This window comes from Porites lutea, chromosome 10, assembly GCF_958299795.1.
Source record: "Porites lutea chromosome 10, jaPorLute2.1, whole genome shotgun sequence".
In the NCBI taxonomy this organism is placed as follows: Eukaryota; Metazoa; Cnidaria; class Anthozoa; order Scleractinia; family Poritidae; genus Porites; species Porites lutea.
In genome coordinates this window covers 28357946-28381902 of record NC_133210.1, presented here as the reverse complement: position 1 = coordinate 28381902, position 23957 = coordinate 28357946, and the positions used below count along the sequence as shown (strand labels likewise).

The window sequence follows — 23957 nt, the reverse complement described above, 5'->3', positions numbered from 1 at the left end:
TCATTTACAATTAAAAATAAGCGACATTCCAAAACAAGCTTTCAAAACCAAGAGTTTTTGCTTTGGAGACCAAAGATGACCTTCTAGAACGTCCCATACGAAGTTTCTTTTCTTTTTTCGGTTTGTAAGTCTGCATTGTGCAGAATACTGTATAACTTTAATTCACTTTTGAAAACTTTCAAGTGCTTTCTGTGATGACCATAACTTTTTTTTTCTCTAGTCTTAATCACGTCACTCGGAATTTTTAAAGCATGCATGCATGGTCTAATACGCCGGTTATGCAGGAAGGTCGGGATATTAAAGGTCGAATGTTCAGAAGTTCCAGTAGTCTTCTTGGTCAGCGGTTGGTCCCCAGGGCCGGTAGGTGCCTGATGTATGGGGGACATATGTTGTATAACATATGTTTTTCTTTTGTTTTTGGGTATGGTAATGTTTGCTAATGACGTTGAAACAAAAGAAATTACTTGAGTTAAAATATTAACTACAACATATACAAAGGTAAATCTTTAAATCAGTTTTGAGCCTTCCTTCTTCTGAATTTACATTAAATTATAAAGAAACTTTAACTCTAAGTTAACACACTCTGGGGGGATAATTTCCTGTACCTGCAACATTGTGAAAAGATGCCAAACTTTCACAACACGGTTACGTCGAGTTATGCAAAATTTGAACATAATGCTTTTGTCAAGGAATTATGTGTACCTAAAGTGAGCTTCTGCGAAATTATCGTTGATCCTTTGCACAGAGACCCATAACCAAAAATGACGGCGGCAGCCAAGGAAAAATCGATTATTGTTATGAATTTTGTCGACAGTCAGGAGCCGACCACAGTTTGGCGCTATTAACTACCCTTAACGGATAACTTGGGCCATAGCCATACGAAGATCAAGAGAATAGTAGCAAACAAAAAGTCTACTCAGGGAGAAGTCACAAGGAAGTATTGTTTTCCTATAGAATTAAAATCATCTCTGCCCAATTAACCACCTACCGTACGTCGACTGACATTTAGTAAGGTAAGAGGAGAAATGTTCAACCATCGCTTAAAATTCTTGTCGTGGAAGGAGAGGACAAGATGGCTGACGCTTTTACGTTTTCTTTGTTTTATTAACGGTTTGCAATTCTTCACAAATTACAGGTTACATTAAATTAACTTTGAAACTTTTTTGCGGTCTGCAGCATGTTGCGAGGAACTTCTGAAAGAGACCAAGAATTCGAAAGAATCATGAATTGTTTCAGTGAGGAGAGTTAAAAGTGACCAGCTAACTAAGATCAACTAAGCTTAATTTCCATTGCTCTTGCTCTCCAAGGTCCCAGTCCGCAACTTTTTCATCAACATGGCTGTACCCATTCTGTGGCACATTAAAAGTCTAAAGAACCCACGTACCGTTCGTAAAGTGTCATGTGGTCTATCTCTCTTGGGGGGTAGGGAAAGGGACTGTTACGGGCCCTAAGTAATTGGCGCCACGTGCTGTTGCGGTGACCCAGCCAACAATTAGCGAACCTGAAATAAATAAAGGTACCGTATAGGGCAAAAGAGCATGGGTTTATCATCTCGTTGAAACAAAACCGAACGCTGGCATAGTGTGATTTCCTTTAGGGGATATAAAAATACACCCAAAGCCACGCGCAGATTATATTGGTCTCCTTTGGGGATTAAACTTGTTAATTAAGCCCTAAGGGTGATCAGCATGAAATTTCTCCTTATAATATTAGAGAGCTTTAGATTCGAGGATGAGGACGACATTCAGTTTTAAGTTTTCTCGCCTATTCTCTAAAAATAGACATCCCGGAAAGCTTCATTGTACTTTTTTTTCCCCTCAGTGCCCCCCTCATATTTCGCAATATGCTCATGTAAAAAGGTAATTGGTGATATCAGGAATAAAAAGTGAGGCTTTGAATTTCTTAACATCACTGTTCCGTTAACTTGTCTAATGGAGCAAGATTTCTCGCTCATCCAGATACTGTTTTGTGCTTTGAAGTGGCATCGTCCTCGTTGAGTTTCATGTGATCTGTAGCCAAATATCCGTTCCACCGCTTCACCCATCTCACGTGTAGTGCACGTGATGTGATTTTCATTTAGCTTGGTCTCCCACCACTTATCCTCGTACCAGCCTATAATAATCCATACATATCGCTTGCCGTACATGCGCTGTTTGTATGCCTAGAGAGAACGTATATGTGTATAGATACAGTAGTAAATATTTCATTTTGAATCTTGGATTGAGTCGGTTCTGATTGGTTTTCATTCCTGAACGAAACAATAAATTTCGGATGTCACTGGATGTGTATTTTAAAAAACTGATTCAATTACTTTACACAAAACAAACTAAAAAAATTTAAAAATTAAGGAAGAATTAACAGACAATTCACAAGAACCTTGTTTTTACGATGGTGTTCTTTACAACTCTGTCAATCGCTTGTCGAGAGATTTTCTATGGCAACTGCCATTTGTCCATGAAGCATGAAAGTGCGATCATTTTATTAATGTTATTACCCCTGCCCGCAATTAAGACCACCGTCACAAAATAATGTTACCAAGTATGCCAACAAGGAGGCAGTTTATGTTGATTTTCCTGTTTTTTCTGTGTACACTCTTCCTGTTGATCTACCACAATCCAAGAAATTTGCAGCCAAACGAAACTACCACCGACAATGAGGGTAAGAGCGACTTAGAATGAGGCCAAACGTCAAACTTCTCATGAAACTCTAACTCTAATTTTCAACTGAACCAGACCGAAAAGCAATTTTAGCCAGCTATAAATAAATTTTCTCTCGAGCGAAGCTGGCTATGCATCATCTTACATATTTGTAATTTATTAGTTTAGTTCGTTGCATGTAAAGATCAACGTTTGTCCCGGAGACGATCTTCAGACGTTCTAGGCCTTAGAATCCTCTCTTAACTTTGCTGGTGACAATCCAGCGTAAACTACACTGAGCTAGATATGGCCGATAAAATAGGGAGTCTTCACTAGAATTCTCCAAAAGTGAGAGCATACGATAAACAATTTTCTTCAGTGTTTTTTGCCAAATAACACCGTCAAACTTGGGTAGAAAGGTCGAGACGGCTTTTCTCTAGTCTAATCAGCCTATTTCGATCCTTCCCACTGAGTTTACCATGGAAGAGACTCAATTTTCATAGGCCTCCTTAATTTAGACAAAATAGCTAAAACAAATGCTTCTCAGTGTCGGATGTTCAAGAAAAATCTTGATGACTGGAATTTTAACTGAACGGATGACAATACATAAGAGATTCAATCGCTGTACATTCGAAGCCCTGATTTACTTCGATTGCAAAATTCATGCACAAATGTAGCGTGCGCCACAGGGTAAACCAAATTCTGGTTAAGTGTCCTAACCGGGGTGAAATTATGTCTGCCACCCAGGCGCTACACTCATTTTTTTTTTTTTTTTTTTATAAGAATGTTGTTTTTTATTCCGAAGCTGAATATTCTTATTTTTCTGTCGAATTTAGGCTAAAAATATTCTTAAATTATTCTTATGGCATTTTGACTTTAGATTTGTCAGTATTGGGGTTTCAACTGCCAATATCTCTCCAGCACCGTTTGGGGAAGGAATAATTTTATACGGTTAAGTCAAAACATATAATTGTAGTGTATTTACGGATTTTGAACATGCAAAATTGAGTCCTTTTCAAACTCTCAGCCTCGGGTTAATTCTTAAAATATCCTTAATATTAAATTTGTCTTCCGAAGATTGAGGTGCACTCCTTGCATGTATAAATAAGTAACACATCATCTTTTAACATAGGAGAAACAAATTACAGCCTAGAGGAGAGACAGATATCCAGGAAACAACGTCTGAAAGAATACTGTAACACTCACACCTATGACAAGAGCCCAACACCTGAAGACCTTCACATGCTTGCTGTGGACGACGAACAAAAATTTATCTACTGCGTGATCTCAAAGGTTGGAACGACCACGTGGAAAAGTGTATTGGCTCGGCCTCGGGGAAATAATCCACGTATCAACCGCTGGGTTATGTGGAAACGCTTGACTAATTACACTGAAGAAGAACGGAAGACACGACTAAAAACTTATTTCAAATTCATGTTTGTTCGTGAACCGTTACACCGCATGGTTTCGGCCTACAAAAACAAGTTTTTACAGATCCCTGGTTACACCAAAGATATCCGCAAAGAAATAGTGAAAGAATTTCGACCTGAAAACTATGATCCTGACGGAAAAAATTTCGTTAGTTTCCCAGAATTCATTCAGTACTTTTCCGATAAGAAAACACGAAACCAACATTGGCGACAATACGAGAAGATCTGTCATCCGTGTGTTATCGACTACGATTTTATTGGCCACTATGAAACGTTGAAGGAAGATGCACCCCTCCTGCTAAAAATGGCTGGCATCAAAGAGAGTGCAAAGTTCCCACCGATTCACAAATCAACCAGCACAGCTCAGGTCGTGAATTACTATTCCAATGTCCCGGTTGATGTTATCAAACGAATTGGAGAACTGTACCGCAGTGACTTTGAAATGTTTGGCTACGAATACCTTGGCCCTATTAAACAACTTCTGAATGAGAGGAATTAAACGGACTATGTAAACTGCATACTATACAGTCCTAGAAAATACATGTCCCCCTCAGTGGTTTTTTGGGAGTGCCCAAAGTTTATTCGTCCATAAAGAATTCAGATGAAAATAATAGAATTAGATTTAGTCTAAAGTAAAAGCGGAGCTCTCGTCACATTTAAACCGTTTATAAGATTAGAAGTAAGAAACCGAAACCAGTACAGTGAAATTGCATATTGACTCCGTCAAATTAGTTGGAACTAAAAGTCCTTCTCCTTGCAAACAAGAACTTTACTGATGAACAGGTAATTCCTTATTTGCCAATACAGTAGCGCTATTATACCATGACTGCCTGGATTTCCATGGAAGGTGTGACAATGTTGCCTTGAAACGGGCGTAATAACTTGGCAAAGGTAATACAGTCTGGCATTGTTCACGTTAAAGGCCACAATGCCTTTGATGTCCGTCAAGATAACCTATGCAGTAGTCAAAGCCATCATATTTGCCCCTGAAAACTTTCCTGCACTTTAATTATTATTATCCTTACGCAATTAACAAATCTAAAATGATAGCAGTAATAATTTACCATGATGTTTGCCAGTTGATTGGCTGGATTTTCTGTGAAACTTTCTCCTACCACGATTTTGATTCCCACGTCTTGAAGAAGCTTGTGAAGCTGTTTAGCGGCCTTGATAAAAGAGAGTTTCGATTTAATTCAACGTAGCCTGCATAGCAAGAGTTATTTTCCGCGCGAGTCCATCAAGAAAGTTGGAACAAGAGCAGAAGAGAGGAATGAAGGGGGAACCTTCGCGCAATACTGAACTCGAGTGGAAACGCTTTATCCAAACGCGCATTGGCCAATCTGTCTGTAGCGTGATCGGTTGTTGATTAAGAAAAAAAACAGACTTTCGTATGCCTTCAATCTAAGTTAACACACTCTGGGGAGATAATTTCCTGCTCCTACCACATTGTGAAATGATGCCAAACTTTTACAACACGGTTACGTCGAATTATGCAAAATTTGCACATAATGCTCTCGTCAAGGAATTATATGTACCTAAAGCAAGCTTTTGCGGAATTATCGTTGATCCTTTGCTCAGAGACCCATAACCCAAAATGACGGCGGCAGTCAAAGAGAAATCGATTATTGTTATGAATTTTGTCGACAGTCAGGAGCCGACAACAGTTTGGCGCTATTAACTACCATTAACGGGTAACTTGGCCCACGGCCATACTAAGATCAAGAGAATAGTGGCAAACAAAAAGTCTACTGAGAAGTCACAAGGAAGTATTGTTTCCCTATAGAATTAAAATCATCTCTGCGCAATAAACCACTTACGTCGACCCACATATAGTAAGGTTAGGAGACTGGAAATGTTCAACCATCGCTTTAAATTCTTGTCATGGAAGGAGAGGACAAAATGGCTGACGCTTTTACGTTTTCTTTGTTTTATTAACGGTTTGCAATTCTTCACAAATTACAGGTTACATTAAATTAACTTTGAAACTTTTTTGCGGTCTGCAGCATGGTGCGAGGAACTTCTGAAAGAGACCAAGAATTCGAAAGAATCATGAATTGTTTTAAAGAAAAGTGAGGAGACTTAAAATCAACTAAGCTTAATTTCCATTGCTCTTGCTCTGCAAGGTCCCAGTCCGCAACTTCTTCATCAACAAGGCTATACTCATTCTGTGGGACATAAGAAGTCTAAAGAACCCACGTACCGTTTGTAAAGTGTGATGTGGTCTACCTCTCTTGGGGGGTAGGGGAAGGGACTGTTGCGGGCCCTAAGTAATTGGCGCCACGTGCTGTTGCGGTGACCCAGCCAACAATTAGCGAACCTAAGTGAATAAATGAAGGCACCGCATGGGGCGAAAGAGCATGGGTTTATCATCTCGTTGAAACAAAAAAAAGCGCTGATACTTATGATACTACTCTAATGATACCTCAACAACTTCTTCTATTGAAACGTATAGGGACAACAGATGAAAATTTATATTTTGATATTAGGGTTTACAGAGTTTACCCTAAAATTCCGAAAATAAGCCCCTCCATGTATAAGCTCCTCCAAATATAAGCCCCCCAAAATCGTAACTCAAAAAACCCTCCTTTAAATCGCCCCTCCGAATATAAGCCCCCCGGGTGGCGTGCACTTGGAATTTGCTTTCGAATACAAAGTAAAATAAAGCAAAAATGGTAAATTTCATCCCCACTACAAGCTAGCCCAATCGATTTTGAAACGCAAATTTCCCTCCGTACCTAAGCCCCGGGGCTTATTTTCGGAATTTTAGGGTATTCTCATTTTCCACGAGCATCCCTTTCCCTATTACATGACAGTAGGACAGGACCGAGGAGAACTTAAAAGGCAATTGTCTTGTCCACGGCGGGCTTAAATCTATTAGACATGGAATGAGGCTCTGCGTTTCGCAAAATAATCCTTATAATTGGGAAAAAAATCTGTCACTGCGTTATGCACTTGAGACAAGGCATCTCATGGGGATATGTGTATATATATATATATATATATATATATATATATATATATATATATATACATCTTGCTGTATTCCTATAACAACCACCCAAATTTTACTGCCAGCCTTTAATTTTAACGGTCAATCGTTGAAGTTGCCTGATGAGTATGGTCCTACAATTTCGGACCATACGAAACAGCACTGTCGTAATAAACGATCAATGATTACTCCTGAAGCCTGAAGTCCTGTGATTATTAATATATCTTGCTGTATGTATACTAAAAATACCGAAATTATTACCATAACACTCGCAGAAGTGGGGGTAAACTCTTGTGTCAACCATAACACTTCAGGCTGTTTCCTCCGTATCGACACTTCACTGCATCCCTCGCAAGCTCCTTATTATTTGGTGCCCCATTGTATCCTTCATTCATGTTCTTGTCGTTAAAACTAAGGATAACAGTGATTATTTACATCAATACGGACGATTTTTCTTTTTAACCTAACAGTTGGTCGGCCTGAGAGAGCTTGAGAGCAAGCTCTTCATATATGGCGAGGGTGACTTCTCGCGACTTCCCCAAAATGGAGAGCTTGCTTGCAACCTGACATCTACCCCTTGAGGCTCTTCCACATTTGAACGGAAAACCGCATGGGGACGAGGCTGCGTTGTCACACAAATTCCGACTACAGATTCAAAAGGTACAGCCACTTGAACAAAATTAATAAACAAAACCAAAGGAAAGTACTGATTGGTAGCTCTTAGAATGTCACAACATAGGATGGAATGTCAATAGTGAACTTATTGCGGGCGACAAGAGGAGCCCGCAGACTATTCTTGGTCAGCGGTACTTTATAAACTGTACAGCGAGGTTTTTCCATAATCTGTCTTCATTCTTGGGATGCATTCATTTGAACGCTTCAATAACATTTAAACTCCACTGGTGAACTAAGCTTTTTCATTATTTTCTATTGCATATCAACGGCCCTTGGTCATTGAACACACATGTTCGCCCGCACTTCCTAGCCATAGACTACAGCTAGTTTAATATATGATTGAATCCGCGGGAGGGTAGGATAAAGCGAATCCTGTGAATGTGTCCTGATTGGTTACCCGAGCGGGCAAGATTAGCGCTCGACATTTTCCTCGTTCGTCCCGTAAAAAAGGTTTTCTTTTCAGCCAAATAAAAAATCATTCGTCTATCAAGCTTGTTCGTTCAAGTTTGCTAAATATTAGCCACGTTTGGTTTTTACGTTTTTATTGTCTTCGTCTCGGTCTATAAAAGCACAAAAAAGGAACTTGAGCAATGTTTAGCCAACTTGACCTTACACTTGATAAATATTTAACCCATATAAATTGCTCTGCTAATCATTTGTAAGCTGATTTCTGCCGTCAGAAACACGTCTCTTCATCATAAATCGCCGACGACGATTAGACTAATATAAGTTTAACTTCATTAAAGTTTGCGCATCTGGGCTTACTCCAGCCTTCGCCACTGTAGAACCTGGACGGAAACTGGACCAAGTTAACTTTCGCAGAGACTACTGGGAAGGTTACTACTTACTAGGTACAGGAAAAAAATGACCAATAGCTGCACTCCTGACTAGCCTGGCCGATACTTCCCCGGTAATAGTCTCCCTTGCAGCCGTTTTTTTGGATGTCACGCAACGCTCCCCCAAGGTGAGCGTTGCGTGACATCCAATTGCGTGACTACCCCAGTAACGATCCCAGAAACAATTGCGATATACCTTTCGGCTTCTGTTGCCTTTTGATTTCCAAAGTGGCGGCGAATGGAAATGAAAGTGTGTAAAAGCACATCACGTAAATAGATTATGAGTCTCGAGTAAGACCTACTCATAGGTAAGGTGGCTGGACACAGTTTTGCCGGGCAGTTTGTGAGTGTATGTCATTTATCAAATCATGGCAAGAGAAAGGTTGCAGCTCACAAGCTAAATCATGGCAAGTGAATAATATACTGATGAAAGATTTTGACTGACAGGTAAAATTTGACGTTTTTGTAGTTTCCATGGCAACATGAGCGATTGAATGCAACCTTAAAATTTCACTTTTGCTCAGTTTACAGAAAATTCGCTCATTAGATTTTCCCATAGACTTGCCCACAGCTTGTTATAATTAATCATTACCATTTGAAACTTATTTGACCAAGTTTTAACAGACGAGTTTTTAGATAATCAATAATATAACTGTTCTGTAATTATTAAATGTGTCAAAAAAACGTCCCTTCAACTTCCGTTTTAAAGTTCTCATCATTCAAAATACGATAAAAGTAAAAATTCTGCCAAATATCACAAAATTTTAATGAGTAGATTTTGAGAAATCGTCTTCGGTGTCCCATTGCTTTTTCGCCTCCATATTTGTTTGTCTAATTTAAAACAAGCGCCGTCACGCGCGTTGCCGTTGACCGCCTGTAAAACTGTGTTCAGCCACCTTGACGCCCGGCCTTACCTCTCCAGTTTATTTGTGCTGTCTGCTTCAATAAAAGGAAGTCTTAACTTGTATCCAAGGGTACGCGCGCGCCTGGGTCGAGCGTCGATCACATGCACCGTGACAAAGAAGAAGAAAACCAAGAAAATCGGTCTCAACGTCACCATGGCTACGATAGGAAGGATTCAGACCTAAATTTTATTATTGAAAGTAGAAATTAGTTTGTTCAAAGATTTTTCTCTTATGGTTATTTCAAGCCAGTACATCAGTGCCATGCGAAGTATTAGCTCGATTTCTGATAGCTCTCTTTTGTTGAAAATGAGTTGGTTCTCGCTAACCGGTCAAAAGAATTGAAAGAGTACAATCAGTGTATCTTGTTAATTTGTGAACGTCGAAACGTGACCCAACAATTTTTGGAAGCTACATGACAGACCAAGCTAAATCAGTAAAAGATAACTGGGATATTGTACTCACTGACACAAACGAAACAAAATTAATAAATTTGCAAATAATTAGTTATATCTTCTTAGCATTGTCAGTAATATTTTGTCTAACGCATATATTACTACATGGACTTTTGTCTGTTTTTTATCGGCTCTTGAACGACTCGATTAACCTTGATGGGGACAGAGCATTTCGCTCTGGTCTCTTTCTTATATTAAAACCGGAGGCACATAATATTATTTCTGCATAGTTTTCAGTGGCCATTTAATACGCAGATCACTTATTTGTAACTTATCGAAATTCACTCCAGTTCGTTACAGCACTAAAGAATTGTAGCTATGAGAACTATTCATTTCAGCTCTATTTTTCCATACATTACGCACTATTTCAACATTGGGAAGTAAATCACAGGCGGCTTTTCAGTAGTCGAGTGGTGCGGTTTCTTTAACTGTATCGGTGACGGAAATTCAATTTCAACAATTTTGTTCTTTGAGTTTTGTCAAGCCGACAGTGCAAAAAAATAGCTTAACAAAACTCAAACAACAACATTGACGCTGCCATAAGGACCAGTTATCACCTGTTACAGCCGCTTTGTTCTAGTATCAGAAAAAAAGTCAGGCAAATTGCTACAAAAATCCTTTTTTTTTTTTCTTTTTACTTTGAATGCATTAGTGCAAGACAAAGATTGCGAAGGAAAAACCTCATTCAACGGCTTTATGGGAGCTGCGCGAGCGTGCCAGTTAGAGTAAAAAAAACACGCCTTACTGCTAAAAGAGATTGATAACTTGACAGCTTCTGTTTGAGTTTTGCAGACTTAAGGTTAAAAGTACTAAAACTATATTTCCTCAGCTACGAAAGGGGAACGAAAGGCGGCCCTTGCCAAATGGTAAAAAAGAGATGCATTTAAAATGTAAAGAAAAGCGTTTACTTTCTTTTTTCTTTTCTTTTCTTCTGAAATCAGTAAGCAACAAATACATTTAACAATAAAAAGTCACTCGCCCCATTCACAATCCCAATTAGCAGGAAGAAATGCATCAGAATAAATATTACACAAGTCTGCGAACCTCAGTGAAATGTCCCCTGTTTCATATCTTCAAGCATTCTCACGTCCAAAACTCATGTCAAAAACAGGCAATTACCTGAAATTGCTAAAAATTTTCCCATACTTACCTTTTTGTAGAAAACTACCTTTGATGTCCTTTCAGAACTGAGTTGTTGGCGATACGTACTGAACGTAATCAAATCTTTCGCCGACTATTGATGGGGAAAGCTATTAAATCAACAATGCTTTGTGAGACTACGGATGTAAAGTGATCGAACTCTTGACTCTTCTCAATTTATCAAAGCTTTTGGATACAAAAGAACCACTCATATTAGAAGTATCGCTCAAAACCAATTAAAGGAATTTTCCGGAGAAAGGACAAACATTGTAATAGTTCACACTTTAGCATGCTAAATCCCCGACCCCTTGATATTAAAATTGGCGAAAAACAGATATTGTTCCGGATTTTATTTTATTGGACTAACTTGGGCAGCCAACAAGCTTAATGAAAGGATTTCGAGATTTTATTCCTTTCTTTCCGAAGCATTAAATATGCTCGTCTAGACACTTAAGAAAGTACTAGAGAGAAGCCGAGCAAGACGAACCGCGTTTCAATTTTCTTAAAGACTCCGTGCGTATTGTCGTAAGCTTTAAGACATCATAATTTTACATTTTCAGGAAGTATAAAGTAACAAAATGAGAGAAGGGTGAAGCCGATGATATAAAAACTGATCGCGACAACTAGCGGCCGTTTCTTTAGCGGACTTTTCCACCCTCTTTATCTATTTTCAGGTGATTGGGGGGGGGGGGGGAGGGGGGCAACAGACGTATGTCCACTCATGCATAAGAAGACAAGTCATGCCCATTTTCGATTGCTGTTACCTAGTAACGCTATCACCTGTTTTAGCGTCAAGAACTTCCAACTCAAAAATCTTTGTTATTATTCATTTGTGATTTCACTTTTTTTAAAGACTGTAACAACTTTCTTTTTTGTTTCTGAGAGAGGTAAACTATCTTCCTCGATCAAAAGAAGACAAAAAGGGGTCTCTGCTTGCAGGGTGGGAAGACTGTGGCTCGTTCGTGGGAAGACTGTGGTTACGAAAACGTCACTTAAAAAACTGAATTCGCGCTTCTTCAAACTTTATCGCGCTTATTCCATCTCGTTCAATTCGTCAAATATTGGCACATTTTTTCTGGAGTTAATTAAATTCTAAAAGACTGTATCAAAGTTGATGAAAAGAAAAAGAAAGCCTTTGTCTTGTGCTCTCGTCCTGCACAAGACGTGAAATTAGGAAGTTTCACATCGTGGTCGTGCAGTGACGGCAATGAAATTTACAAAAAACCGTCATGCACGTGCAAAGCTGTCGTTTTGCCAATCTAAAGGTGATGCTACACGGGACGATTCACAACGACGATTTTTAGCGCAGCCAGTGTCACACACAGTGTTGAATTAAACTGAACTGACAACTACTTTATTTAGAGATTACATGCAAGGTACACCGGTCATACGCCATTGAAATTACAACAATACAGGAGCCCGCTCCTGAACAATATCATTATACTTATGACAATACTGAACATAGTAAATGGAGGAAGGTAATAATAATATACACTAGTAAACAAATTTGTATACGTAAATTTTTAACCTGCGAATTTACAAATTAAAACTGACATTGGCTAAAACTAACAGCTTAATACTGATAAGAATTGTTGCAGCTAAGCTAGTCAAAACGCTAAACGTCGCGTGTTCTGCTGCTCTAAGACAACAATTACTAAACTGTAAAATACCTACTAATTTACGCTAACAATCTAATATGAAATTTTAAACAACTATACCACGTGGGCAAGATAGACCAATTTTCAGCCTGCTCGGATAACCAATCACAACTCAGAATTCGCTTCATCTCACTCGCTCGAGGAGCTCCCCGATCATGTCATAATATTATATAAATGGTTTTCACCGTGACGTCATCAAATTGTAAAGTCAAAATAGCGAGGTTTTACGAATTCTTATTTACACTAGGTTGAAGATCAACAAAAAGTAAATCTTTGTACAAGTTTCCATTTCCGTAGCATGTTTCATTTCGAAAATACAGCAAATTTGAACTTCGGAGTTTTCACAGTACGTGACACCAAAATAGGAATGCCGTCTCGTTGAAAAAAAGTCTCTCCTCTTGATTTTCAGCAGTATAACCACTTCAAGTATTAGGAGATATGTTTATGTGTACGTATGCTAGTTCTCGAGTGAAAAGAAATAGGTGTTATAGACAAAGTGAACTCCAGTTTTTTTTGTTGATTTCCGGCAGCCATATTGGTGCACCAAACAATGCACCAATATGGCGTCTCCATACAAAGCTCTACAAAGGTGCGTGAAACATTTCGGCCAATAACTCAGAAACTGTGGGCCACAAAGACCTGAGACTTGGACAAATTGTTTATTTATTAGTCTTTTATAACATTTCATTTTCTTGGCCTCTTCCACTGGACGGTTTTCAATTTAATTTTTTGTTGCGTGACAGTGAAAACGATCTATATACTAATATAGGGAGTTTTTGAGCGACGCATGTCAACCTTTCTATATGACATGACGCTACCTAATTTGCATTCCAAGTGTCTTTTCTCTCATAGAGACCATTTCCCAAAACATTTAGTCAAAATCACAGCCCAAGATTGCAAACTGAGTCCACTTCCAGTTGACGTGTGTCGCTCAGAAACGTCGTTGCTTAAAATCCCTAACAAGTAGCCTGCGAACAGCAGACGCACTTCCGGTCGTCGCTTCTCTTACTAACAAGGAGCTATGTTTAAACTGCACTCTTTTTTATAAGAATTCAGTTTATAAGAATATCTGCGCTGAAATTTGCGAAATTTTAAGTACATTTTAAGAATAAACCCGAGGCTGAGATTTTCAAAAGGATATAATTTTGTGTGTTGAAAATCTGTAAATATAATAAAATTTATGTTTTTCACTTATTTCTTTCTCTAAAAGGCAAAACTAGCCAACAAAACGAAAAAAACCTGCACTAACTATAAGCTCGCTATAACTTGTCGTTGTCTTTGCTGTTGGCAGTGCTCAGTTAGGTTTCCAGTCGTTTTGATACACACAGGGGCACCCAACGACTGTTTTCTGTTAATTATCTGTTCGGAGAAGCAGATACTGCCGAGAATTTTCTATTACTTCGGAGGAAGGTTAAATTTTCCATTCAAGTACAATTTTCGAAGCATATCTCATAAATTCCCAAATCTTTTCCGCAGTTTGATTTTTCACATTTCACAACCCAGGTTAGGCTATTTTTCGTAGGAAAAAGGAAACCTCAAATTTTCGGATTCAAAAATGTGATGGAGAGAGGAATCAAAAAAATTTTCTCTTTCGTAATGCACTAAATTGTATCTAAAATTTTAGGGAAATAATACTGAAGCCCTTGTAATTTAAAAAAGACTCAAGTTCCCCTAGGATTACCGAACAGACACAAATTTTATAGCACCGCTTAGAATGTATTCTAGAGGTCTAGAAATGCTCTGGATAGCCTACAATTCAAAGTGTTTTCAATGAATTTGGGAGGAAATCGTCTTTGGGTGCTCCTGTACAAAGTCGTTTCGGCACAAGTCGTTTCGACACAAGTTTTTTCAGTCGAGTTGTAAAAAGTTTCACGTACTTTGCTTATAGAACGAAGAATATCCGCACAAAATGTTTTCTTGTTCACGCGCAAACTGTACTTTGAAGTGATCGAAACCTTTGTGCAATTTCGCTGCTTGAGTTCGTGTGGCTGAAACGACTTGTATGATCGAAACGACCGGTTAACCTGAGTTAAAGTCACTAAGAACGGAGCTAGTTTGTTGCTTTTCAATATTACAATATTTGTCGGCCACTGTTCTTATTGTACCTATTATACATCTAGCCGACTTAAAAGTTAGAACCCTTAGCGGCACTCAAAAAATCAAGTATTTCAGTTCTAGTACTTTTGTACGAAGTTCACCTGGTCCGTTTCTCTCTGATTCAGAAGTTTTTTAATGGGGCCAAGGTATTCGTAGCCAAACATTTCAAAGTCACTGCGGTACAGTTCTCCAATTCTTTTGATAACATCAACCGGGACTTTGGAATAGTAATTCACGACCTGAGCTGTGCTGGTTGATTTGTGAATCGGTGGGAACTTTGCACTCTCTTTGATGCCAGCAATTTTTAGCAGAAGGGGTGCATCTTCCTTCAACGTTTCATAGTGGCCAATAAAATCGTAGTCGATAACACACGGATAACAGATCTTCTCGTATTGTCGCCAATGTTGGTTTCGCGTTTTGTTGTCGGAAAAGTACTGAATGAAGTCTGGGAAGCCAACGAAATTTTTTCCGTCAGGATCATACCTTTCAGGTCGAAATTCTTTCACTATTTCTTTGCGGATATCTTTGGTGTAACCAGGGGTCTGTAAAAACTTGCTTTTGTAGGCCGAAACCATACGGTGTAACGGTTCACGAACAAACATGAATTTGAAATAAGTTGTCAGTCGTGTCTGCCGTTCCTCTTCAGTGTAATTAGTCAAGCGTTTCCACATAACCCAGCGGTTGATACGTGGATTATTTCCCCGAGGCCGAGCCAATACACTTTTCCACGTGGTCGTTCCAACCTTTGAGATCACGCAGTATATAAATTTTTGTTCGTCGTCCACAGCAAGCATGTGAAGGTCTTCAGGTGTTGGGCTCTTGTCATAGGTGTGAGTGTTACAGTATTCTCTGAGACGTTGCTTTCTGGCTGTTTGTCTCTCCTCGGGACTAAGATTAATCTTTCCTTCAATTAAAACATGATCAGTTAAACTTATTTACCTTGTTTTTAATTAGCGGCAGGCAATTTTACAGACGGATCTGTTAATTTTTTTAATCTTTTTTTTTAAGATAAAAAAAAGCTTCCTTTTCTCATGATTTGTTAAGTCTACACTAAAGAAAATTGCAATTTCCTGCGTTAGATTTTTCTATCTTTTTCAGCGTCGCGGAAAAAAAGAACTTTCGGACCTGCCTTAATAGAATTTGAAATTCTCAAAAAACTAAGGTTTATGGTTTGATTTTTAGCAAACTGTAATCATCATTATTATTTATTCAAAATATTTCGCTGTTTCTGATTTGCTCAAATCCTCTGGCGTTTACCACACTTGGAAGATGTGGGTAACGGCTACCTCCCTATAACGGCTATTTTATTTTGTCAGGGCGGACAGTCCATGCAAAAAACCCTGGGCTGACCTGGAACAGCCTATTGCACAAAATTCGTAAAATGATTTTCGTGACATTTTCAGCTTGAACAGTGTGAATTTGGTAAAGCCAGTCACAAGGTGCGAAAAATGGATTTAGAAGAGAAATTCGATTCTGCCCGAGGCGTAGTCGAGTATCACTGATTCATTCAATTGATTTGCCGGTTAATTAAGAACAACAAGTCTCAAAACCCTTTCTATATTCAAATCGAATGCTCTGTATTAGAAATTAAAGGGATGATTGACGACTCCAGCAGCGGCAAAAAGCCAAAAAAAAATCAGCCTTTTATGTCCAAATAGCGAAATAAATAAATCCAAATATCTGGCATGCTAATTGAAGGAATAAAAATATGTGTTTCAGTTAAGTTAAAATACGCCGTAAAATCCGTAAAATGGTCGGTGACAGGGAAACATGAAAGTCCGATAAGGGATTTAATCACGCAAAGCTCGTGCAGTTATCCTTGGGGGGGGGGGGGGGGGGGGGGGGGACTCCACATATGAAATGTGTGGGGATGCTCGTCGTCTCGCTTAGGAGTGTAAATTTCGGATTTTGGTCTCACTTAGGGTGTTCTGGGCAAAACGCCATCATATTTAGCCGTGAAGGTCTCGTTTAGGGTTGCACGCGAAAGAAGCATAAAAAAATATATTTTATATGTATATTTTTAATGCGTTTTATCTACTCCATTCATATAATCCAAGTTTTCTCATTTGTCAATGTTTTAACATGGTCTCTTTTAGGGGTCAAAAAAAGCTTGGGCCACTCCCAAATCGGTCTCCTTTAGGGGTTTAATTCAAAATTTCCGACGAGCATCCCCACTCCTTTCATTTGCGGAGTCTCCCCCCCCGGCAGTTATCATTTGGCAATCACTGACTGAGGCTAAGTGTGAAGGGAAGAATTATGCAGATCGTTATCCATCGAGGCTTTTTAAGAAAGAGAACTAAAATAAAAGGTAACGAAGAGAGTTATAAAAGTTAGTATTTCTAGCGTAAAGAAAGTAGTAGCGGACTGGCGGAGAGAAGGCCAGGGGCTCACCACGGCGAAAGTTACATACAGGACTATGTGGCAATTTTAATTGGAGTGAATCCTTTCTACGGTTTGTTTCAAGTTTTGATTAAGACCATTAAGAAAATGATATGCTTCGACACTACTGAAAATAGCGCCTTAAAATAAGGAAACTCACCTAGTTTAAGGGTGATACGTGAATAAAAGCTGGCGAAGATATTGCACTGATTTTAAGGCGTTTTGTCCAAGTCAAATGTTGAAAAAACGTGGAAGGGTTTTATCACACCACTCTTTATATAGGATATTATAGTATTGTATTCACCTTAAGATTCAGGCTTGTATTAAAAACTTACCTCCGTTTAACGCAACCATCGCTTCCAATTGCACTTTCCAATGCTCGTGGTATATAAGCATGGCCAGCGTGAAGAGAAAAAGCAAACATAAAATCAAGTGTTTCCCCATAAAATCGGATCGCAACGGCATTTCGTTTCAGCGTCCTACACTGTTTTCTTATGATTATGTCGAATTATGTATTTTTATGAGGGCTAGCAGAGTTTTGTTATTAATGATCTGTAATTAGTTTTAAGGCATTAAGGCATTAAGGCATTAAGGCATATACCTCAAGAGAGAAAAATTTATTAATTTTTCAGCTTTCTTTGACTTTATACACAAAATCATACTTCATGGCAAAGTGGTCGTTGCTATAGCAAGGTGCTAAGAGAAAAAAGCCAATTAATTGATCAGACAGAATGGCTATGAACAAATTATTTTAATCAGCAAGACTTGTAAATTGCTTACTTGAATGGCTTTTATAATTGTCAAAAACTTAAGTTAAATTGTTTGTCTTGAAACTGTAAACATATTACTTTCGCGGAGGCCTTATTAAAAGTTCTTGAGTAAAAGAACTGAAAAAGATCACAAAGATCTTTGATTCGCATAATGAGATCCATAGCCAGCGATCAAGCTTAATTGTGCGAATTCGGGGAAAGACTATTAGATCCAGGAAGGTGCGATTTTATGTCTTCATGAAAATATTTTCATTTTTCCCCGATTCTTCAGCAAGGAATTTAAAAGCCACTCCGATTACTCCGGTAGAGTCTGGGGCGAGCCTCCTTTGGACATAATCCCGAGTTGGCGCGAAAATATCAAAACAAAGATGGCGACGGTAGCGGCAACATCGAAAGTGGACTGCGCTCAAGGAAAAAACGGGAAAAACAATCCTTCATCCACCGCACAAGGTGTAGGCACAGGATCGGCAGAAATGATAGACGCTGAGATGCGAAGAAGACAGATGAAATTAAATCGGAGGGCACAAAGGAAACGGCGTAAGGCCAGAATGAAAGCAAAACGAAAGGAGGAGGAAATGGCCAAAAAACGCGCGGAGGTCGAAAACCAAGTCTGTGTTATGCTTGCATCTGTTCAGTCCGACTTAAACAGCCTTGTTGAAGCCGAGAAACGAAAATCAGAGCAGTATCTGTCTCTTGCGAGGAAGTATTACACGATGTGGAAGACACTGAATGATGAAAGAGCTTGCCAACAGCGCGAAGCGAAGGCATGGAGTCCAGAGGAAAGGGATAAGCTTAAATGTGTAAGTTTCTTCAGCGTTCTCCATTTATGCTACTTGAAATTAATTGATAGTCTTGTTCTTCCCTAAAACAGGGTTGGTTAACAGGTTTTCACCACTGTAGCGAGCTCAATTTTGTAAAACATAGTTTGTCAAATTAAATGTGCCCTTGAACAAAGGAGCCTTTTGTTTTCCGAGGCGCTGAGTCTCCGATTGACACATTGGAATAGGGGGGAAATAAAACGAACTATAGTTATGGGCTTTTTGTGTGTATGGCCCTCTCTAGCTGGTAATTCCTCTGGCTAATAAAGTCATTTGACCTCAAATCTGTCCGAAGTAACATCTCAAACCAAATCGAACTAATTCGAACACATTCGAGCCCTCACCAAAAAAAAAAACGTTTGAGCAATAACTTTTGATTGTGTTCATTTGCGCTTGGTTGAGTATGGTTAGTTAGATTGCACTCGATTAGGTTTGATGGCTTACACTTTGAGGCTGGATGATGATTGAAAAATAGTGGTCAACTTTGGATCGATGGATGGATTGTACAATGTATTGCAAACAGGATTATGCACATAGTAACACAGGCATGCCTGGTTTCCATATGATCGTCCAGTTTGTTCCAGCAAATGACCCGGATGACTGAGACAACCTCGATCGGTTGGATAGAGTTGAGTTCTATCTGGATGATTGTGTTAATTTTGAAGCGATCATATGGAAATGCTCTCAGACAAATGAGACAATTAGGATGATAGAAGGCCATCCCACAAATAATCACTCTTATTCCAGTAATCAGGAATAAATTGGGCCTGACGCCGCTGAAGTCGAAAAAAAAAATAGTACAAAAATGTTTGCACCGCATATGGGCGCTATTTGAAACTAGAGAAAGTCCATCAGATCAAGTTCTTGATGTGCTACTATGGGTGCTTACCATTTGACAGAAAAATCCAGTTGGGGTGTCAAAAGCATAATGGTAAGCGATTTACCAGTTTACCACAGAATTGCCACATCCGTAATAGTTTGAAATATCCAAAAAAGGGGCGAATTTCTGAAGTGTGAGTCTGGAACCGAGAAAGAACCAAGAAGTTGGTAAATGGTCAGCAACATTTCCATTTGGTTTGTACCAACCGGAATGAACAGACTTCCTCAAAACGTACTTCTCAATTTTTGGTTGGAATTTCCAAAAAGTGACCTTACCATTTATTACCTTCCATCCGGAATTTCGGAAATTTTCTGTCAAATGGTAAGCACTCTGTGTCTTTGTGGAACTTTTCTAGCTTGTCAACGCTGCAAATTAAAAGTAAAAGTAGATAGCGAGGCACAAGGTTTGCTCTTTGATTAAAATCCATCATTATGTTTGGCTTGTTTGCAAAACATGTGCAAAAATTCCACTGCCTGACCCAGACACATCTCTGACCACATCACGTCTCTTGTCTTTGAGACGATAATAAACAATTATTGGATGAGGTTTTTGTGATATCCGGAATAATCAAGGTCGAGGTTCGGCTTCGGCTGATAACACTAACCGAGACCTTGATTATTCCAGATATCACAAAAACCAAATCTAATAATAATTATTAGATTTGGTTTTTGTGATATCTGGAATAATCAAGGTCTCGGTTAGTGTTATCAGCCGAAGCCGAACCTCGACCTTGATTATTCCGGATATCACAAAAACCTCATCCAATAATTGTTTATTATCGTCTCAAAGACAAGAGACGTGATGTGGTCAGAGATGTGTCTGGGTCAGGCAGTGGAATTTTTGCACATGTTTTGCAAACAAGCCAAACATAATGATGGATTTTAATCAAAGAGCAAACCTTGTGCCTCGCTATCTACTTTTACACTTTACACTTTATCTTCAAGTAATTTCTCAATTTCTTGCTGGGTCGATGAAGTGAATCGAGAAGCCATTCTTACTTCACTGTCCGCGAACTTGACATTGCTGTCCGTGCACTTGACATTGGTCTTGGAAATCATGCATTGCGCGCACAACCTACAGATTATTCACTAATCTGTAGGTACAGATTAGTGAATAATCTGTAGGTTGCGCTGTTTCCCAGAATTAACTGTAGGCTTTTAGCGAATGAGAAGACAGATGGTGACTTCAATGTATAATAATTTGAGTAAGCGGGAGGCTCGAGTTATCAAGGGTTCAAGTTTACTGAGGAAAAAAAATTGGCAGGTCCTTAAAAGGGACAATATGTACCATACGTTGTCTCTGTGTTATCCCACATGTCTCTCTTCATTGAAAATCACACACGAAGTCATTATAATATTAAATATAGTACTAAATTTGTTTCATTTTAAAGTTCTTGATTTGTTTTTATTTCAGACCTCAGTAACGCTGAACAAAAGGTTTTCTGACTACCTGAGTTCATCAGATGGCCCTTTCAAAGTCCTTGGAGAAACCCTCAACGTTACTAGTGCCATTTGAACAAAGTAATGCCCAGTTTATTTTGTTACTATTTTTTTGGGGGGGGAGGGGGGTAGGATTAAAAAGAAATGCATTTGAAGTTAGACGTGAAATATGTGTATTAGCAAAGTGAACCTTACTCGTCTGTAGCTGTCATTAATTTTGTTTTGTTGACAAAATGTATAGGTCTTCTTAGATCAATCAGACAATATCTTCCTCTAAACGAGTGTATCAAAATCAACATCAAAATGTTCTATTATTAATATATATATATACCCGTTTTTACCTTTTTTTACTGCTTTTACCCTTTTTAATAGCTGTAAATTAGTTATATATTTCAGGGGAGGGCCACAAGACAGTGGTGGCTAGAATGGTGACTTGACCAGCAAAAAACCTCACTCACTGGTCATGCAAACTCTCACTCTTCAACAAACAGCCAAATCCTCACCTGTACATCTCAGAATACTCTCTTTGTAAAAATAAAATCACATTTGTTAATAGAAAATTACACAAGGATTAGTTAACTTCTTTTTCCAAATACATGTATTTCGGCTGGTCAGAAATTCTGAGACTTGACCAAGCAATATTTTCTTTGGCTGGTCATCGTGTCTGGCCTTATTGCACCAATGATATTTTGGATTCTAGGATTAACATTGACTTTTATTTCTTGAGACAACAGGAGTGTACAATAGCTGCATTTCTAAAATGACAAAATTGTCTTCATTCTATTTATTAGCATCAAAGTAAAATTTTCAGTGGTGCTTCAGTCTTCAATGCTCCTGTACAAGAAGTCCTTCATTAAAGTTAAAGATACAGTCAAGAAAAGCACTTTTATGTCATGATGATAATGATGATGATGATGGTGTTGGTGGTGCCATGGTGATCTGGTAACTGATATGCTCCTATTTTACTTCAACGTGTTACATGTACATTGGTACTCCAGGGGTGGATGTAGAAACTTCAGAAAGGGGTCACCAGGACACTTGCCCACTTGCCAGCTATATAGATACATGTACTTTTTATTTTCTAAGAATTCTATAAATATAATGCAAAATTTCAAAGAAAAAGGGGTTGCTGCAGCCCCCTCGGCCCACTCCTATATCTGCCCTTGTACTCTAATTACTCATCAGTAAGCCAGAACCTAAAGTTTAGGTAAGAATTTTCTATATTCTTACAACAGTAACTGATTCCATTATATTATAAACACCGATGAAATACCAGGTGATTTTTGGTTTGAAAACATTATCTTCTCACATCAAAATACCTCTTAATTTCACAGGTGAAAAATTCACCATTGCAGTGGCTATAAAAACACCTTCCACAGCAAAAGAAAAAAGAATTAAAGCGATTATGGTTTGGTATTTCAGTGGTTTTCATAGAATAAATAAGAACATTACATGGCCAAAATTACATGTGTACTCTTCTTACATGTACATATGTATGCTGAAAGCCATTTAACTTGTTTGGCACGCTCACTGGAGAATTTCTTTCAACACTTGAGGTGAGGTGAAATCTTGTGTGCAATTTTGTACCTCTACATGGCCAAGTATTGTTCTGTATGTAACTATTACAGTAGCCTACCATTTCACCTCTTGTCATGTGGGGAAACTCTTTGGAATGGGAATTCCCCCACATAGAAACAATAATATTCTTACTCAAACACATATAAGAAAGTCTTAAACCTTTTTTAGGAAACACTACATTAAGTTTTTAAATCTTGTATTTTAGACCAGAATAATTGAATTTTATTGTAAATATCCTAAAAGGGAAAATCACTTGGTGACTCAGGGTGAATCTCCAACCTGACGTTTTGAACAAATAACTAAGAAATTTTTGTTACCTCATACTGTATTGGCTAATATTGGGCAACTGAAGACCAAATTGAAAGAACAGGAGAGAACACATTTTCAGCACTGTGATTCTTGCCCCCTGTTTTGAGATAACATCTTGCGGCAAATTTTCCCACCCAATTTTAAATATTGTACCTGAAGGAACATATTTTTAGCCTGCTGAGTGGGCAAAAAATTTCCTCAACCTGAGGCTCGTTAGGTAATTACACCCTAAGTGGCACTCTGATGTTCCCAAAATTAATAGGAAATACCCACTTTTGTTGGAATCAAGTTAATAAATGATTTTGCTTTCACATAGCTATACAATTAGAAAGAAAGTTTATCCAGAACATGATTTTCAAATCAGGCTTTAAAATTTTATTTGTAACTTATTTTTCATACTATTTGACAGGCTATTCAGTGATCATTATACGTTTCTGGGAAACTGACCACCTACCCCTCCCCTTAGCCAACATTTTGCCTTAAGTGAGAACTAAGTATTAATGTTGGCTTGAGGAAGGGGTAGGTGGGCAGTTTCCCAGAATGTTTCTTGGTGTTGTTGATGGGTGCAATCACCAAATGAAATAATGCAAAAACATTGAAAAGACTTGGAACAGTACCCAAAAACAAAAGCCAACTGAAAATAGTTTCCACAACACCAAGAAACACCTGGTCGTTCTTGTTATTAAGCATGTCATGCTTGAAAAGGCAGATTTCAAATAGTTTTAAAGTGTGCTATAATGGTAAACTAATATGCTAGTAGTTTTTAGTCAACTACAAAGGAAAAATTAAAGGGGAAATTGAGAAGATTTGAGACAAGGTGTACATTGGTTCTTTTTTCGTAAAAGGGTAAGTCTGGGTTCGCGCTAATTTTTTTCATTAGGCCAAACATTGACCCTCTTCCTATAGCTTGAAGTGACTGGGAATATTTTAATTCCCCCTGGGTGGGAAGCTAGTCCATCATAGCCT

At 38.5% G+C, this 23957-nt stretch overlaps 3 protein-coding genes and 1 long non-coding RNA gene across 7 annotated transcripts; 2 read left to right on the top strand and 2 right to left on the bottom strand.

Annotated features, from left to right (window-relative positions):
- Positions 1–1091: 1091 nt before the first annotated feature.
- LOC140950954 (uncharacterized) lies at positions 1092–11225 on the bottom strand. 3 transcript variants are annotated; one of them, XR_012167222.1, is made up of 4 exons: positions 11074–11225; positions 9481–9650; positions 7317–7466; positions 1092–1193 (listed from the first exon to the last, which is right to left on the bottom strand). It is a non-coding gene; the product is annotated as an uncharacterized lncRNA (long non-coding RNA). The 3 variants fall into 3 exon arrangements; XR_012167224.1 differs by having other exon boundaries at positions 1176–1190; XR_012167223.1 differs by lacking the exon at positions 1092–1193 and adding an exon at positions 5977–6086.
- LOC140950950 (carbohydrate sulfotransferase 14-like) lies at positions 2505–5263 on the top strand. 2 transcript variants are annotated; one of them, XM_073400164.1, is made up of 2 exons: positions 2505–2658; positions 3772–5263. In XM_073400164.1, the coding sequence occupies exons 1-2, from the start codon at positions 2529–2531 to the stop codon at positions 4563–4565; spliced, it is 924 nt and encodes a 307-aa protein (XP_073256265.1). In that variant the 5' UTR covers positions 2505–2528; the 3' UTR covers positions 4566–5263. The 2 variants fall into 2 exon arrangements, with proteins under 2 accessions (XP_073256265.1, XP_073256264.1); XM_073400163.1 differs by having other exon boundaries at positions 3769–5263.
- Positions 11226–14711: 3486 nt separating the features above from the next.
- LOC140949739 (carbohydrate sulfotransferase 10-like) lies at positions 14712–17551 on the bottom strand. The gene is made up of 2 exons (XM_073398876.1): positions 17533–17551; positions 14712–15722 (listed from the first exon to the last, which is right to left on the bottom strand). The coding sequence occupies exons 1-2, from the start codon at positions 17549–17551 to the stop codon at positions 14896–14898; spliced, it is 846 nt and encodes a 281-aa protein (XP_073254977.1). The 3' UTR covers positions 14712–14895.
- Positions 17552–18335: 784 nt separating this feature from the next.
- LOC140949738 (uncharacterized) lies at positions 18336–22498 on the top strand. The gene is made up of 3 exons (XM_073398875.1): positions 18336–18767; positions 21079–21185; positions 21896–22498. Exons 1-2 carry the CDS (start codon positions 18336–18338, stop codon positions 21178–21180), a joined length of 534 nt encoding a protein of 177 aa, XP_073254976.1. The 3' UTR covers positions 21181–21185; positions 21896–22498.
- Positions 22499–23957: the final 1459 nt, after the last annotated feature.

What these genes read in the sequence shown, in the direction of transcription:
- LOC140949738 (XM_073398875.1), top strand. Translation starts at nt 18,336, where the DNA reads ATGGCGACGGTAGCGGCAACATCGAAAGTGGACTGCGCTCAAGGAAAA. An exon ending in AAAGGGATAAGCTTAAATGT is followed by an intron (nt 18,768 to 21,078) that starts GTAAGTTTCTTC and finishes TTTTTATTTCAG; the next exon opens with ACCTCAGTAACGCTGAACAA.
- LOC140950950 (XM_073400163.1), top strand. Translation starts at nt 2,529, where the DNA reads ATGTTACCAAGTATGCCAACAAGGAGGCAGTTTATGTTGATTTTCCTG. An exon ending in AACTACCACCGACAATGAGG is followed by an intron (nt 2,659 to 3,768) that starts GTAAGAGCGACT and finishes CTTTTAACATAG; the next exon opens with GAGAAACAAATTACAGCCTA.